At 42.8% G+C, this 12,660-nt stretch overlaps 1 protein-coding gene and 1 long non-coding RNA gene across 2 annotated transcripts; one reads left to right on the top strand and one right to left on the bottom strand.

Moving 5' to 3' along the window:
- Positions 1 to 167: 167 nt before the first annotated feature.
- LOC119019833 lies at positions 168 to 2,161 on the bottom strand. Its single transcript, XR_005075165.1, has 3 exons — positions 1,871 to 2,161; positions 476 to 549; positions 168 to 373 (listed from the first exon to the last, which is right to left on the bottom strand). It is a non-coding gene; the product is annotated as an uncharacterized LOC119019833 (long non-coding RNA).
- Positions 1,319 to 6,160, top strand: mat2ab (methionine adenosyltransferase II, alpha b). The gene is made up of 9 exons (XM_037098733.1): positions 1,319 to 1,409; positions 2,170 to 2,247; positions 2,336 to 2,458; positions 2,545 to 2,657; positions 2,782 to 2,925; positions 3,019 to 3,237; positions 3,320 to 3,502; positions 3,597 to 3,730; positions 4,348 to 6,160. The coding sequence occupies exons 1-9, from the start codon at positions 1,319 to 1,321 to the stop codon at positions 4,448 to 4,450; spliced, it is 1,188 nt and encodes a 395-aa protein (XP_036954628.1). The 3' UTR covers positions 4,451 to 6,160.
- The last annotated feature ends 6,500 nt before the right edge of the window (positions 6,161 to 12,660 follow it).

A 12,660-nucleotide genomic window follows, 5' to 3' on the forward strand; every position in this document is an offset into this window, starting at 1 on the left:
TCAAATTAATTAAACCACTGTTGTTTTAAAGCCAAATTCACATGATGGTTTCTGGGAAACACTGATTTGCTGCCCAGTATAAGATGCATCACACACAGAGTTGTTTTTTTTTTAAATGTAAGATGTCATAATAAACTCAAAAACAGAATACACAGTAGAATGCACTGCTCTGTTTAACACTGTTTAATGAGTGAATGTTGCTGTATGCCAGCTCTACTTTCACTTACTTAAAATACAACAGGAAATGAAGAAAGGAAGGATGGTTTAGCCTGAGGATCCTTTGAAGAATTGTTCACAATCCTGCATCTTGGTTTTATTTTGCAAAGCTGCTTGGCCATCCTTAACTTCTCCAAGAAGTTTAGGGGTTAAAGGTCTAATTTGTAAAAAAAAAAAGACAAGTAGATTTTTAAGCCTCATTCCCAACTCAAATACAAATATTGACATTTAGAATTAACCTGACTTGTCAAATATTTACCCTTTGGGCTTGTAGGTTGGGTCGACCGCCATTCCAGAGCGTCAGGATTTGACTGGTTGGGAATCAACTTTGAGCTGCGTTAGATTGAACACAAAATATGTGTTTTGGGGGAATAGTTGAGGTGTGTTATGCAAGATGTGTGGGTGTGTGGTAACATGACAGGGAAGGTTGAGACTCAAACTCTGCAGCATTAAAGTCAGACTATGCAAATAAAATAATTTAAAAAGAGAAAAGTATAAGGAGGCATGACTTAATTATGATACAAAAATACCAAAAAAGGCTTCACGGTCAGACTTTGCTGATAACATAAGTTTTAAAAGAAGACGACATGACTAGATTTTGATATAAAAATACAAAAGAAAAAACGCTTTATAGTCAGACTTTGTAGATTAAATCTAAACGAAAACAAATAAGAAGACATGACTGGATTTTGATATAATAAAAAAAAAAAACAGACTTTAAAATCAGACCTACCAACTCTGTTATTCAAGTCAAGTGTAACGAGGTAATTACTCAGGCAGGAGGTGCTGACGGAGCACCAACATTTTAACACAACACGTTGGTGGATTGCCATCCTCCAAAGCATTCCTGGTTACAGTATGCCCCCCCCCCCCCCGATAGGCTCAGTGGTATGGTCCACCTCCTCGTGACGTCAGAGCGTCTGACTTCGTTGGATAAATACTGGAGCTCTGCGCCATGAGGCTCAGGCTCGAGGATCAATAGAGAGACTGACGACAACCGCTTCTGGGGAAGCACGAGAGAGAGAAACGCCGAGGCAACGCGAGTAAAGAAAACAGCTAAGTGTGTTATTGCCTTTCGCACCAGCGGCCGCCATCAGCAACAATGAACGGACAGATGAATGGCTTCCACAACTCCCTCATCGATGAGGACTGCTTCTTGTTCACCTCAGAGTCGGTCGGAGAAGGACATCCCGGTAAGACCCGACACATCAGTGTCGTCCCAGGAAAATGTGACTAAACGTAAAGCCGATTCTGCGACACTTATTCGTCCCACGAGTTATACAATTCCACGCCCGACCATTAAGTAGCCAACACACATCGTTCCTGTTTGAATGTTTTGGCCTTTTCCGCCACTTGAACGTTAGCCGGGCCGGTTTCAAGAGCACGCGCTGCTAGCTAATGTTAGCTGGCTAATCTTCGTCGAGTACATGATGCTGTCGCGTGTCTTCTCCGTCGACAGCGAGCAAAAAAAAAAAGTGACATTGCGTTATCAGACGACGTACACTGCTGATGTTAAACGTGACATGTGTGCTCTTGTCATTACTACATTATTCATTGTGAGGAGGTTAACGTTTTCCTGAACCTTCTGAGTCGTCCGGGGCTATTTCTGACGCACGCGCGGCGTAACAGCCGGTTGCGTCATTCATTCATTCACCTGTGCAGCATGGAAGAATGGCGGGTGTCATCAGAAATCCACATTAGATTTAATTCATACTGTGTTTATAAGTTGATCACGTTCGCCTTCCGGTCCCCGGCTTTTGCGCGCGCTCCCCCTTCCTCACCACACGTGCATATATGAAATGGCGACGCTGCGAGCCACTCCCACCGAGCACGATCTGGGAAGGCGGTGCTGGGGTGCCACCATTTACATTCAGCCACAGCCCCATGTGGTGACTGCTGCAGTCAGTTTGTTGCTGCTGCCGGTGCTGAGTTGCATTGTTCTTGTTTTTCCAGACAAGATCTGTGATCAGATCAGCGATGCAGTTCTGGACGCCCACCTCAAGCAGGATCCCGATGCCAAAGTTGCATGTGGTAAGGAGAAAAAACAAACGTTTGCACGGGTCAGATGTTTATATTGACAGTGGGATCTTGAGAGTCATTTCCTTCTTTTCTTGTGCAGAAACTGTTGCCAAGACTGGAATGATCCTGTTGGCCGGTGAGGTGACGTCCCGAGCCACGGTGGACTACCAGAAAGTTGTCCGCGACACCATCCGCCAAATTGGGTACGACGACTCCTGCAAAGGTATGGCATGTTGTTGTATTTCCTGTTTTCAGCGTGTGGTTTTTGCTGTACATGGTTGATTTATAATGCTTCTCTCTCCTGCACAGGCTTCGACTATAAGACCTGCAATGTTCTTGTGGCCTTGGAGCAGCAGTCTCCTGACATTGCTCAGGGTGTTCACATTGATCGCAATGAGGAGGACATTGGTGCCGGGGACCAGGTCAGTAGTGGATATTAACAATATGGTATCACAAATTACTGGTCTTTTTTCTTTTCTTTTTTTTAGGGTCCCTTTTTTCACATTAAGCTTTTTAAACACTGAGAAAATGTCTCTTCCTCTGCAGGGCTTGATGTTTGGATATGCCACTGACGAGACTGAGGAGTGCATGCCTCTCACAATTGTCCTTGCCCACAAGCTGAACGCTAAGATGGCTGAGCTGCGTCGCAATGGCACCCTTCCATGGCTGCGGCCAGACTCAAAGACACAGGTAGGGCTGTTATACCCGCCGTAATTGACTACTATTAATCCTCTTTTTGTTGGTGGGATTTGGCTAATTTTGTATTTTTCACATTATATCCAGGTCACCGTCCAGTACCGTCAGGACCGTGGTGCCATGCTTCCAGTGCGCGTGCACACAATTGTCGTCTCTGTTCAGCATGATGAGGATATTTGCCTGGAGGAGATGAGAGATGCCCTGAAGGAGAAAGTCATTAAGGCCGTGGTTCCCTGCATCTACTTGGATGATGACACCATCTACCACCTGCAGCCCAGCGGGAGATTCGTTATTGGAGGCCCACAGGTAAATGTGGGAAAATGTGGCTTTTAGAAACTATTTAGCCTGTGAGTTACTTGCCTGTTAAACCTCCGTTCTCTCTTCACAGGGTGATGCTGGACTGACGGGACGTAAAATCATCGTCGACACTTATGGAGGCTGGGGAGCTCATGGTGGTGGTGCCTTCTCTGGAAAGGATTACACAAAGGTTGACCGCTCTGCTGCATATGCTGCACGCTGGGTAGCCAAGTCTCTGGTTAAGGCTGAGCTCTGCAGGAGAGTGTTGGTCCAGGTGAGTGGCAGCATCAGAAGCAGCATGTCCTCTTTTCTCTTTTTGAGTGGAGCTGCAGAAGTTTCTAATTGATATAATATCTATGTGTCGTTAGGTGTCCTATGCTATTGGAGTTGCCCATCCCCTCTCCATTTCAATCTTCCACTATGGGACCTCCAACAAGAGCGAGAGAGAGCTGCTTGACATTGTGAAGAGGAACTTCGATCTCCGTCCTGGAGTCATTGTCAGGTAATACTTCTAGGATGAAACGCCTCCTAATTCCTGCCTGTCCCGCGCCTTGTCTTTAATTTAGTTGCCCTGCCCAGAATGTAGCATTAATTCAGTTTAGTAATCTTTTTAAATTCTGAGCCAGTGCCATTTGCCTTTTTTATTTTGTTTTTTCCAAAACGTTTTGCTTGGCTTTTTTGATCGAAAGCAGCGAGTTTGCCATAGTCTTTCTGCTTAATAACATGGGTTGAAGGTTATACATGTGGGCATTACCGAGGGCGCACGTCTGATTTATGAGGGCAGACAATGACATTTATGATATCTGATGTAATCAAGCCTTGTAGCTCATAGTTAGTTAAGCGCGCTTTTGTAAATTGGATGAATGGCTTCCACCTGCAAGCTGCAGTCAACACACAGCTCAGGGTTGGCATGGTAAGTGTAGCTTCATGTGTTTCCCTCTTTACCAGCTGATCTAACCTGTTTTATTTTTTTATTTTTTTATTTTTTTATTATTATTTTTCTTTGTTACTCCTGACACTCCCTGTCGGCAAATGTGATTGGTGTGTCTGCGTGAGTATGAATGTGTTTTGTGGTCACTGGACGTGACTGCTGCTAAACATGTTGATTATGTATTCCAGGGAGCTGGATCTGAAGAAGCCCTTGTATCAGAGGACTGCAGCCTATGGCCACTTTGGCCGAGACTCCTTCCCATGGGAGGTGCCCAAAAAACTCAAATACTAAACCTGTTAAGCTTTTCCCCCCAGGCTTGTTGGTGTATACTACAGAGAAGCCTCCAAGGTTCCAGGGGGTGAAATGCACTTATCTCTCTCATTAATATGGTATCATTTAACACATGACTCCCTTCCTCACTCCACTTCTTTCCTTCTGTCTTGTTGCCATTTTCTGCTGGTTGCAGTGTTACACTGGGTCATAGGAGGCATGCCTCAGAAACTTGATGTTTTAAGAATTGGATGGGTTCCATGAACTCATGCGCCGTAGTACTTCATGTTTTTTCTCATGTCTTGAGGTTCCCCCGCTTCTCGTTGTGATAGGCCCTGAATAGCAGCCATCAGTTGTTCTCCTTTTGCCATTCCACACTCAGTATCGTCAGTCTTATATTCGGTGTCATGGCGGTAGCATATTAGGCTATATGCGATACCCCTCTTAATTTACTGGTGCTACTGATGTAAGGAGTCTGCAACTATTCAAGTTCGTTTGGAAGCATAATTTGATAGTTGGAAGGTCCTCTGATCTGGCTTCTTCCCAAACAAGTTGAGCTTCTTTCTAAACATTCCTCCGTTTGTCCACCTGGTACAATTATTCCCTGACCCAGTGTTCTTTATCCCCCTTTGTTCGCTTTATTCCCTCGTCTTTGTGGAGGATGCTAGAATGGCACAATTAAAATTCTGGGGTTGTCGCTGTTTTCACATTAAAAAATGCTATGCATTGCAGGCTAAGGGGCGAGCCAAATCCTAATTATTCAAGCTCTCAAATGAGCGAAAGCCTCAGATGCCTCTACAGACCTTTGCTGTTTTCTGACGTAATACAGAAAAGTCAGAAGCTGCTATGTCACTGCTCTGGTCTTTAGAGGTATTGTTATACTTGATAGTGATTTAAAATTGGATTGTTTGTGCATTGAAATCGAATTTTAAATGAGTCCTTTTTTTAAATGTAGGTTCACTCGCTTTTTTTATGGTTTGATGTGACTAAAGGCCCTTTTACTCCCAAAGTGTATTGATGGCAGGTGTGGCTACAGAGAAACCTGGTTCCCATCTTTCTGCTTAGTGGGGTGAGAGTCTTATTGGCTAGGATTCAAACCTCAACACTATTTATTTGTTCTCTGAAACGTGGCGTGGATACAGAGAAGCCGTGGTTTCAGAAGGCAGCTTTAAACACACTTGGTTTTTGAATATCTAATTCCTTTTGACTTGATCATTTTTCAGTGTTGCTTGAGGCTCCAGAGTGTTGTACAGAAAAGCTTTGGTCCGCCCTCAACTGGCTACTGTTAATGGGGATTTTACAACTTTTTTTTTTTTTTTTTTTTTTTAATTTGTGGACTGCAGCTCTTCATTTTTAGATGGGTTTAGATTCAAAATCCCACTCAAATGTCCGGTGCAATTCTTTGGCTCTCGTATCCTCATGAATGGAATGGCAACATTTGGTTGGTGTAGTACAGAGAAACCAGCCTCGTTTACATGGCCATCCCATGTGTGGGATCGAGTTTCAAGTTTTGGTTTTGTTCTCTTTTATCACTCCGAAGTCATCCCGTTGGCTACAGTAAGTGTAAGAGTGCCTTTTCTATTTCCTCTACTCCCTGTTTGCTTTTCTGCCCTCCTACCCACATACATTCAACTTCCAGAGGAACAAGTAGCTTGTGCTGTATTACGCTTCATGTCTAGACTGAGTAGTAGTTTCCTTATGCTCTGTAATAAACTACTCCTTTCAAATCTCTTTGTTATGGCTCTTGTTTGATCGTTGATACTGAACATACAAGAATGTTTTCATTGTATAATCCTTCAATTAAAAAAAACAGTGTTGCAATGAGGAAATGCGATTAACTACAACTATCTATTCTGGCATTACTCAAGAGGCATTTGAAATCCTCAATCCTTGTTACTTACAAGAAACTGATGCAACACCTGGCCTTGTTCGTTATTAATTCAAGCTTATCTTCTGTTCTGTGTGGTTCAAGTACAAACATTGCTGATAAGCCAACAAAGAAAACTGCAGTAGCAACATAAAACTGAATGGATCCAACAAGAGGTTTTTAAATAATAATGCTCCCTTTTGGGTTATGATAAAGATGCCTCCAGAGGCTGTGCAGGGAGAATATTAATATAACATTTTATTTGGTGTACTCTGATAAATAGTGGTTGCTGTACCGTTGTCTCTAAAGGGAGGCTTTACCTTCCTGCAAGGTAATAACTGCATGATCTCTACTGGTTATCTTTTAATTGCTTCTGTTATTGAGGCAAACATGCAAAGTTGTCCAAAAAGGCAAGGAACCTTCCCGATGTAGTGTAGTTTCCATAGCCATTGAAGCTATTGAGGGAGTAATGCAAATGTTTGGTCCTAACAAATGTATTAGCCTCCAGGATATTGAGTTTGATCTGTCAGATAAACAAAAAAAAACGCACAACTGGGAAAAATCCCATTTACAGGAAACCATTTCTCCTTGGGGGCTGCTATAAAGATGACTGAGTCTGAGACAAGCAGCCATGAGAACAAAAAGGAAGCGGTCTGCTAAAATGTCAAAACATTAATCCGTCAGAAAAAACCATAAGCGGGTCTCAAAAAGGTTTGCAGTCATCCTTCAGGTCTGTGATGTCGTAGCTGGAACTAAAACAAAGCAAAAAGGATAGTTTGAGTGCAACACCACTGCTGTAAAAGCACAACCCAGGTCTGCGGTATAACAATGTTTATGTGTTGAAGACACGTAACGTGGTGATCCTCCCCTCTCACAGCAGTCAAATAGTGTAGAAACAAACTCCCTATTACAAGACAAGATACCATCGAAACAGTTTTTTCAAGCTGTCATTTTAAATTAAAAAGTTACAAACTGTGGCTCTTATCACTCCTGGAGATGAGTCTGTGTGACGGCGTGTCTCGCCTGTGGGCTGGAGATAGAAGCAGGTTTCAGGGTTATGGGTCGGGGTAAGAATTTTTCTGTATTCTGTATTTGACCCCAAGCCAAAGCCCCTGTCACTGGTCTGTGTGGCCTGACAGATGCCTTCAGCTAATGAAAATGTCAGTACACTTTTTAGTTCTGTGAAGTTAGTGGAACAGCTGCTCTGCCTTCTGTTAAAGTAGTTATATGATGTTGGATTTTTGAACGTTGAGATCTCACTCAAGGATAACCCATATGTTGTGACTTGGTTTAATCTTTGGAATGATACAGAAATAAAACTTAACATGGCTCTGATTCTGTGCCTGTGTTTTGACTTGAACCTGGTCTTGAGAAAAAGCGAGGTGAGGGGTCCCTGTACTGTAATCCTCTACATCCTGTACATGTTCAGAATCAGAACTCCTTTATTGTCCTGCAAACGGCAGGCCAAAGGACAGTAATATTAAAATAAACTATATAATAGACATAGTATTGTACAATATGAACCTGAGTTTTTGGTTGTTCGTTCGTGCCGTTTGTGGAGGCATCAGTGGATATTGTCAGTTTGAGTTAGATTTTTCTTTTTATGAAGATTTAAAAAGGGCGATGAGTATAAAAACAAATAATGTGGACACTTTTCCTTTATTCATTTCCTCCTCTGTTGCCTGAGCTGTATCCCAGAGCCGAGGAATCACAATTTGTGTGACTGGTAAATAATTTGTGGGCTGTGTTTTCCCCTTTACTTTCCCCTCTAAGCCTCTTTCTGAGTCAACATTCACCTTCTGATGATTTAACACCTTGCTTCAGGCAGACGTATACAAACTGCATTCCACAAAGACAGGAGGTAGTTTCTGCTTTCTTTGGAAACACCCTGAGGGGCGGCTTTCAAATTACACTGATTTCATAACTTCACATGTTTTAATCTTTTATTTTTGTCCCATTAGTTGTGTTTTACAAATACTTTTATTGATATACAGATATAAATGACATGTGTGGAAATCTTTTTTTAAATAATAATGTACAGGATTGTGAGTCTTTTCTGCACTGTTACAGTCTGAACACACTTTCAGGTCAGAAGAAAACATTATTTCCCATTTTAAAGAATGATTTACAGTCAATACATAATCATATAATCTGAAATACATGCAGACTTTGTTGGCTTGTTACACACCGATCTAACATCAGATGCAAGAATACAATAATTTACTGGTTAATAGACCGTCGCTGAGATAATACGTGCAGTAAAAGCTATTTCTAATTGTGTAGGCACAACTTTGCCTCATCTGTTTAAAGGTGCACGTAGTTAAACATTTACCATTCTGTAAAATGATGGAAATCATCGGTAACCTTCAGACGAACAGGGGCAATCAGATGTGTCAGAGTGAACCGATTTGATAACAGAGGTTAGCCACAACAAAACAGAAATACGTACTCTGATTTGATTCGCAGGAATCAAGACAGGGACTTTGGAGGCCTTGGTTAATGTGGATGTGGATGCAGGAAGTGGAGCAAAGGGCAGGCTGTGACGAAGCAGTTTCTCAAGTAGACACTCAATCTTAAATTAGTGGACAGAAAACAGTCAGCGGTTAGGACAAGTGCGAGATCTGAGATACTCGAAGGACGTCCACTGAAACAGCTGTATGTAACGGTGCTCTTCTACGAAATATCTGCTGTCGGCATCAGAAATCTGGTTCTGAGAAACAGAAAAACTGAATTTGCACGTGAAATACAGCCAGTACCAGGTAGTACTACAGAACCACATAACCAAACCCTGAAAACCCTGCAGCTAATTCAAAATACTGCTTCTTCAGCTCCAAGGAATGTGTTACACCCCTCCGCAACCCCAGGATACATTTCTGACATGCTTCACAGCAATAAGTCACTGCTTCTGCTCACAGAGTTAAAACAACGCCTGACGATTAAGAAAAATGTCAATGCACATTTGTAAAATTCAGTCAAAATCAGCCAACAACACCTCATGAAACACACAGGCCTCATTTCTGGAGAACAGAAGGTTTGTGCAGCACAAATACTACTGTACAAAACCAGCACGGCCTTGTGAACCTTGTGTGTTGCATTGCTTTTTAATAATTCTTTTTAATACTTTCTTGCATATTGTGATGCCAAAAAACGTGTTCAATTAGCTGCAAAACTGATCAAATTTAATTGAGAATGTGTGATAGATGAGTTTAAGACAGGTGAATATGTCATAAAAGGAGTTGAACGAATGGCCTCGGGAGTGTCAGCTCATCTGCAGTTATTGGAATATGCCAACAAGAGTAAAACAAGTTTGGCGATGCCTCTTGTCGGTTGTCTTGAGGGTGTCGCAAATATGATTGTGTGGTTGTGTAAAGGAACGCACAACAGGAGTGATGAAAGCGATGGCATGTCTGGGATCTATTCTCTTGCTGGTACAAATATTTTCAGCATTTGTAAATACATTTTGTCACTTCCTGTGAAGCTGTTTGTTTCTGTGTTTTTTTTTCCGACACTCACTCAGAGAGATTTAAGCACCAAATCCTGTTCCAGTGAAGGATCTCTGGAGCCAGTCTGTGGCGGAACCGGTGATCCAATGAGCTTTTCCACCACAACCGGCTTTGCTCGTGTGCCAGCTCTGTAAACGAAAGGATTTTGTGGTCTGCACATGTGGTTTCTGCACCACAAGAATGTGTTTTAGTGTCATAGAAACTTTTTGACATAGAAACATGAATGCAGCATTGCATAGAGGTCATAAATCTGTGTCTGATGTTTGCATTTTTGGACGGGTATCTTTAAAATAAGTTTGATTTTTATGAAGTGGGTTTATCATTCGAATCCTCTCACTCAGCTGGCATTATTCTATGACCTCAAACCGTCTCTGGAGGTACTCCTTGTCTCCGAAAAAGCCGGCCAAGCTCATTTTACAGAGTACATGACTACAGTTACAGTATATCAAGCTATGAGTCATGTTCAAGCTCAAGTAGCTCAAATTCAGACCCCTCGTGTCCTGTCTGAAGTTTGACCACAGCAGCTGTGCATTTCCACCAGCACCACACCGGCTCAGTGAAGCATCTATATTTAACTGTGTATGTGTGTTGGGGGGGGTTACGTTGGGATTTACACCTCCACAGCCTTGAATGGGCAAGATCACTGACCACCAGGATCTCTGCACCGAGGCTGAAACTCACAGAAGATTACATAATAATACAAGTTTGGGAAATGTGTTCCTCGAAGGGGGGTTGCACCACTGTACTCACCCTAACCCAGCACTCCCCCCCCCTCCCTCCCCTCCCCATTACAGTCTTTTGGTGCTGTTGTACCTTTTTTTGTGTGTGGCTCACACACAGCTTTGATGCAGCTTTGGAGTATTGTATCTTTGTTTCTCCATGACAAAAAGGAACGCACAGAATTCTTCCCACAACAAAGAGCACAGAGGGCACCACCTGAGCTCTGCTCGCGCCGGAGACCAAACAGAGCACCACGGACACCAAAACAGCACGATGTGATGCTGAGACCAAAATGTTGTCGTGGAGAGAGGGAGAGGGAGAGAGAGAGAGAGAGAGAGAGAGAGAGGGGTGATATGACCTTTCATGAACCCACAGGCAGTGCTTGCTAACCAGTGTTGGGTTTTGTCAGAGTGAGCGGGAAAAGCCGGTCAGCTGCTCTGTTGAGGTCAGTGGGATTTCTTGCGAGACTTGTGTGACAGCTGATGCAATATCTGCAGGAGCTTGCTGTTGCTGTTGCTCTACTGTACTTCTCAGGGAAGTGAAATCAGAGCCATACAAACTCTTTTGTCCCGCGCAATTCAGAGTGCCTTTCACATAAAGCACAAAGGGTATACGAGGCTCAGGGTGCTGCTGTTTTAGTGGCACATTCGCCTCAAGATCTCTCAGGTGCAACCAAACACTTTCATCATGAGTGGCTGAGGTTTAGCAGGTCTGTTTGATAAATGATGGTGAATTAATCCTCCATATTTTAAAGAACGCTCTGTAGCTTGTAGTATTGACAAAAGTTTTACTTTTTAACAATATCTGAGGTCGATTTATTTATTTGAGCGTGTCCAAACAGTTGTGGTTATCGCAGTTTCTTGTCGCAGGTGCTGTGATTTAAATAAAGACAAAAAAAACATTTATCTGCCTCTGTATTCCTGTTGACAAGTTGTCAAGAAAATTTAGTGAAAAGGTCTATTGGGTGCAGTGGCACCCACATCGAAAGGTTGGCAAACCAATGCTAGTCTGGTAAACATTTGCTTCTACTCTATTTTATTTTATTTGTTTGAGTTAACAACCTAATGTGGAATTCAGATTTGTTAAGTTTTTCTTTTTAGTCCACACAACAGTGGTGTGCACAGGGTGCCCAATTGTTAAAAAAATGCATGCTAAAGTGCCCTCTTGTTTGGCTAAACACACTAAATTGCCCCCTTGGTTGGTTAAAACATGATAAACTGCCCTCTTGGGTTGCAAAAACGTGTGCTAAAGTGCCCTCTTCAGTGGCGAGAACGCGTTGTATGTGCCCTTCTTTTCTTTTCGCCCCGCCCTTCAAAATGTCTGTGCATGCCACTGCTACACAATCTAAAACAGTGCTAACTAGCAAACTCAGTATGTCAAACCAAATCAAGTACATTTCATTTATCACAATCACAGCGCCGCAGCGTGCTTCACAAACTGCACAGTGAACGACATCCTCTGTACTTAGACCCTCGATTCCATGCAGTAGATGTCGCTTGTACGAAATCACAGTTTGCAAACTGCACTTACAGAAAATCTGATACAAATTCCATTACATGTTGTTGTTGATAAGTGTGTTGATCCATCAGGCAACTGAGCGAGCGGAGGCATTGCCTAGCGGTGCCCTGGCATGTCCCGCCAGTAGTTATTTGTTTTTCTTTCCACCGTATCTGGGTGTGTTGACTAATAACACCTTATCATCGTGATGTGTTTCTGATGGTGTCAACGGAGGTGCACACGGTTACATATGCACCTTAGATTCAACCTGACTCATGGTGATCTCCACAGTTGTGCAATCAGGTTTGTTATGGCTCTGGAGGTGTTTCAAAACCATATCCCAGCTGTAATCAGAGTGGTGTTAGACTCCACTTGTCTTCGTTTTCCCAAGCCAGTCACAATTTTGGAGAATATGTTATGTAACATCCGCCTGTGAGATTACTGGAAGTCTAAGATTTATTTGTGCAAAATAGCTCAGTCTGTAGGGACTTGGCCCTGGAGACTTGAAGGTCACTGGTTCAAGTCCCCCTCAGACCACCAAAAAATATGATGTGGACTAGTAGTCGGAGAATGGTAGTTTACATCCTGGGCATTGCAGAGGTGCCCTTGAGCAAAGCATCAGCCAGTCATGAGTATATTTGAGT

Source organism: Acanthopagrus latus, chromosome 5 (assembly GCF_904848185.1).
Source record: "Acanthopagrus latus isolate v.2019 chromosome 5, fAcaLat1.1, whole genome shotgun sequence".
NCBI lineage: Eukaryota > Metazoa > Chordata > Actinopteri > Spariformes > Sparidae > Acanthopagrus > Acanthopagrus latus.

Bases quoted from the DNA above. Each gene is read 5' to 3' on its own strand.
- mat2ab (XM_037098733.1), top strand. From the start codon at position 1,319: ATGAACGGACAGATGAATGGCTTCCACAACTCCCTCATCGATGAGGAC. The intron at 1,410-2,169 runs GTAAGACCCGAC...TTGTTTTTCCAG, and splicing joins GGTCGGAGAAGGACATCCCG to ACAAGATCTGTGATCAGATC. The intron at 3,731-4,347 runs GTAATACTTCTA...TATGTATTCCAG, and splicing joins CGTCCTGGAGTCATTGTCAG to GGAGCTGGATCTGAAGAAGC.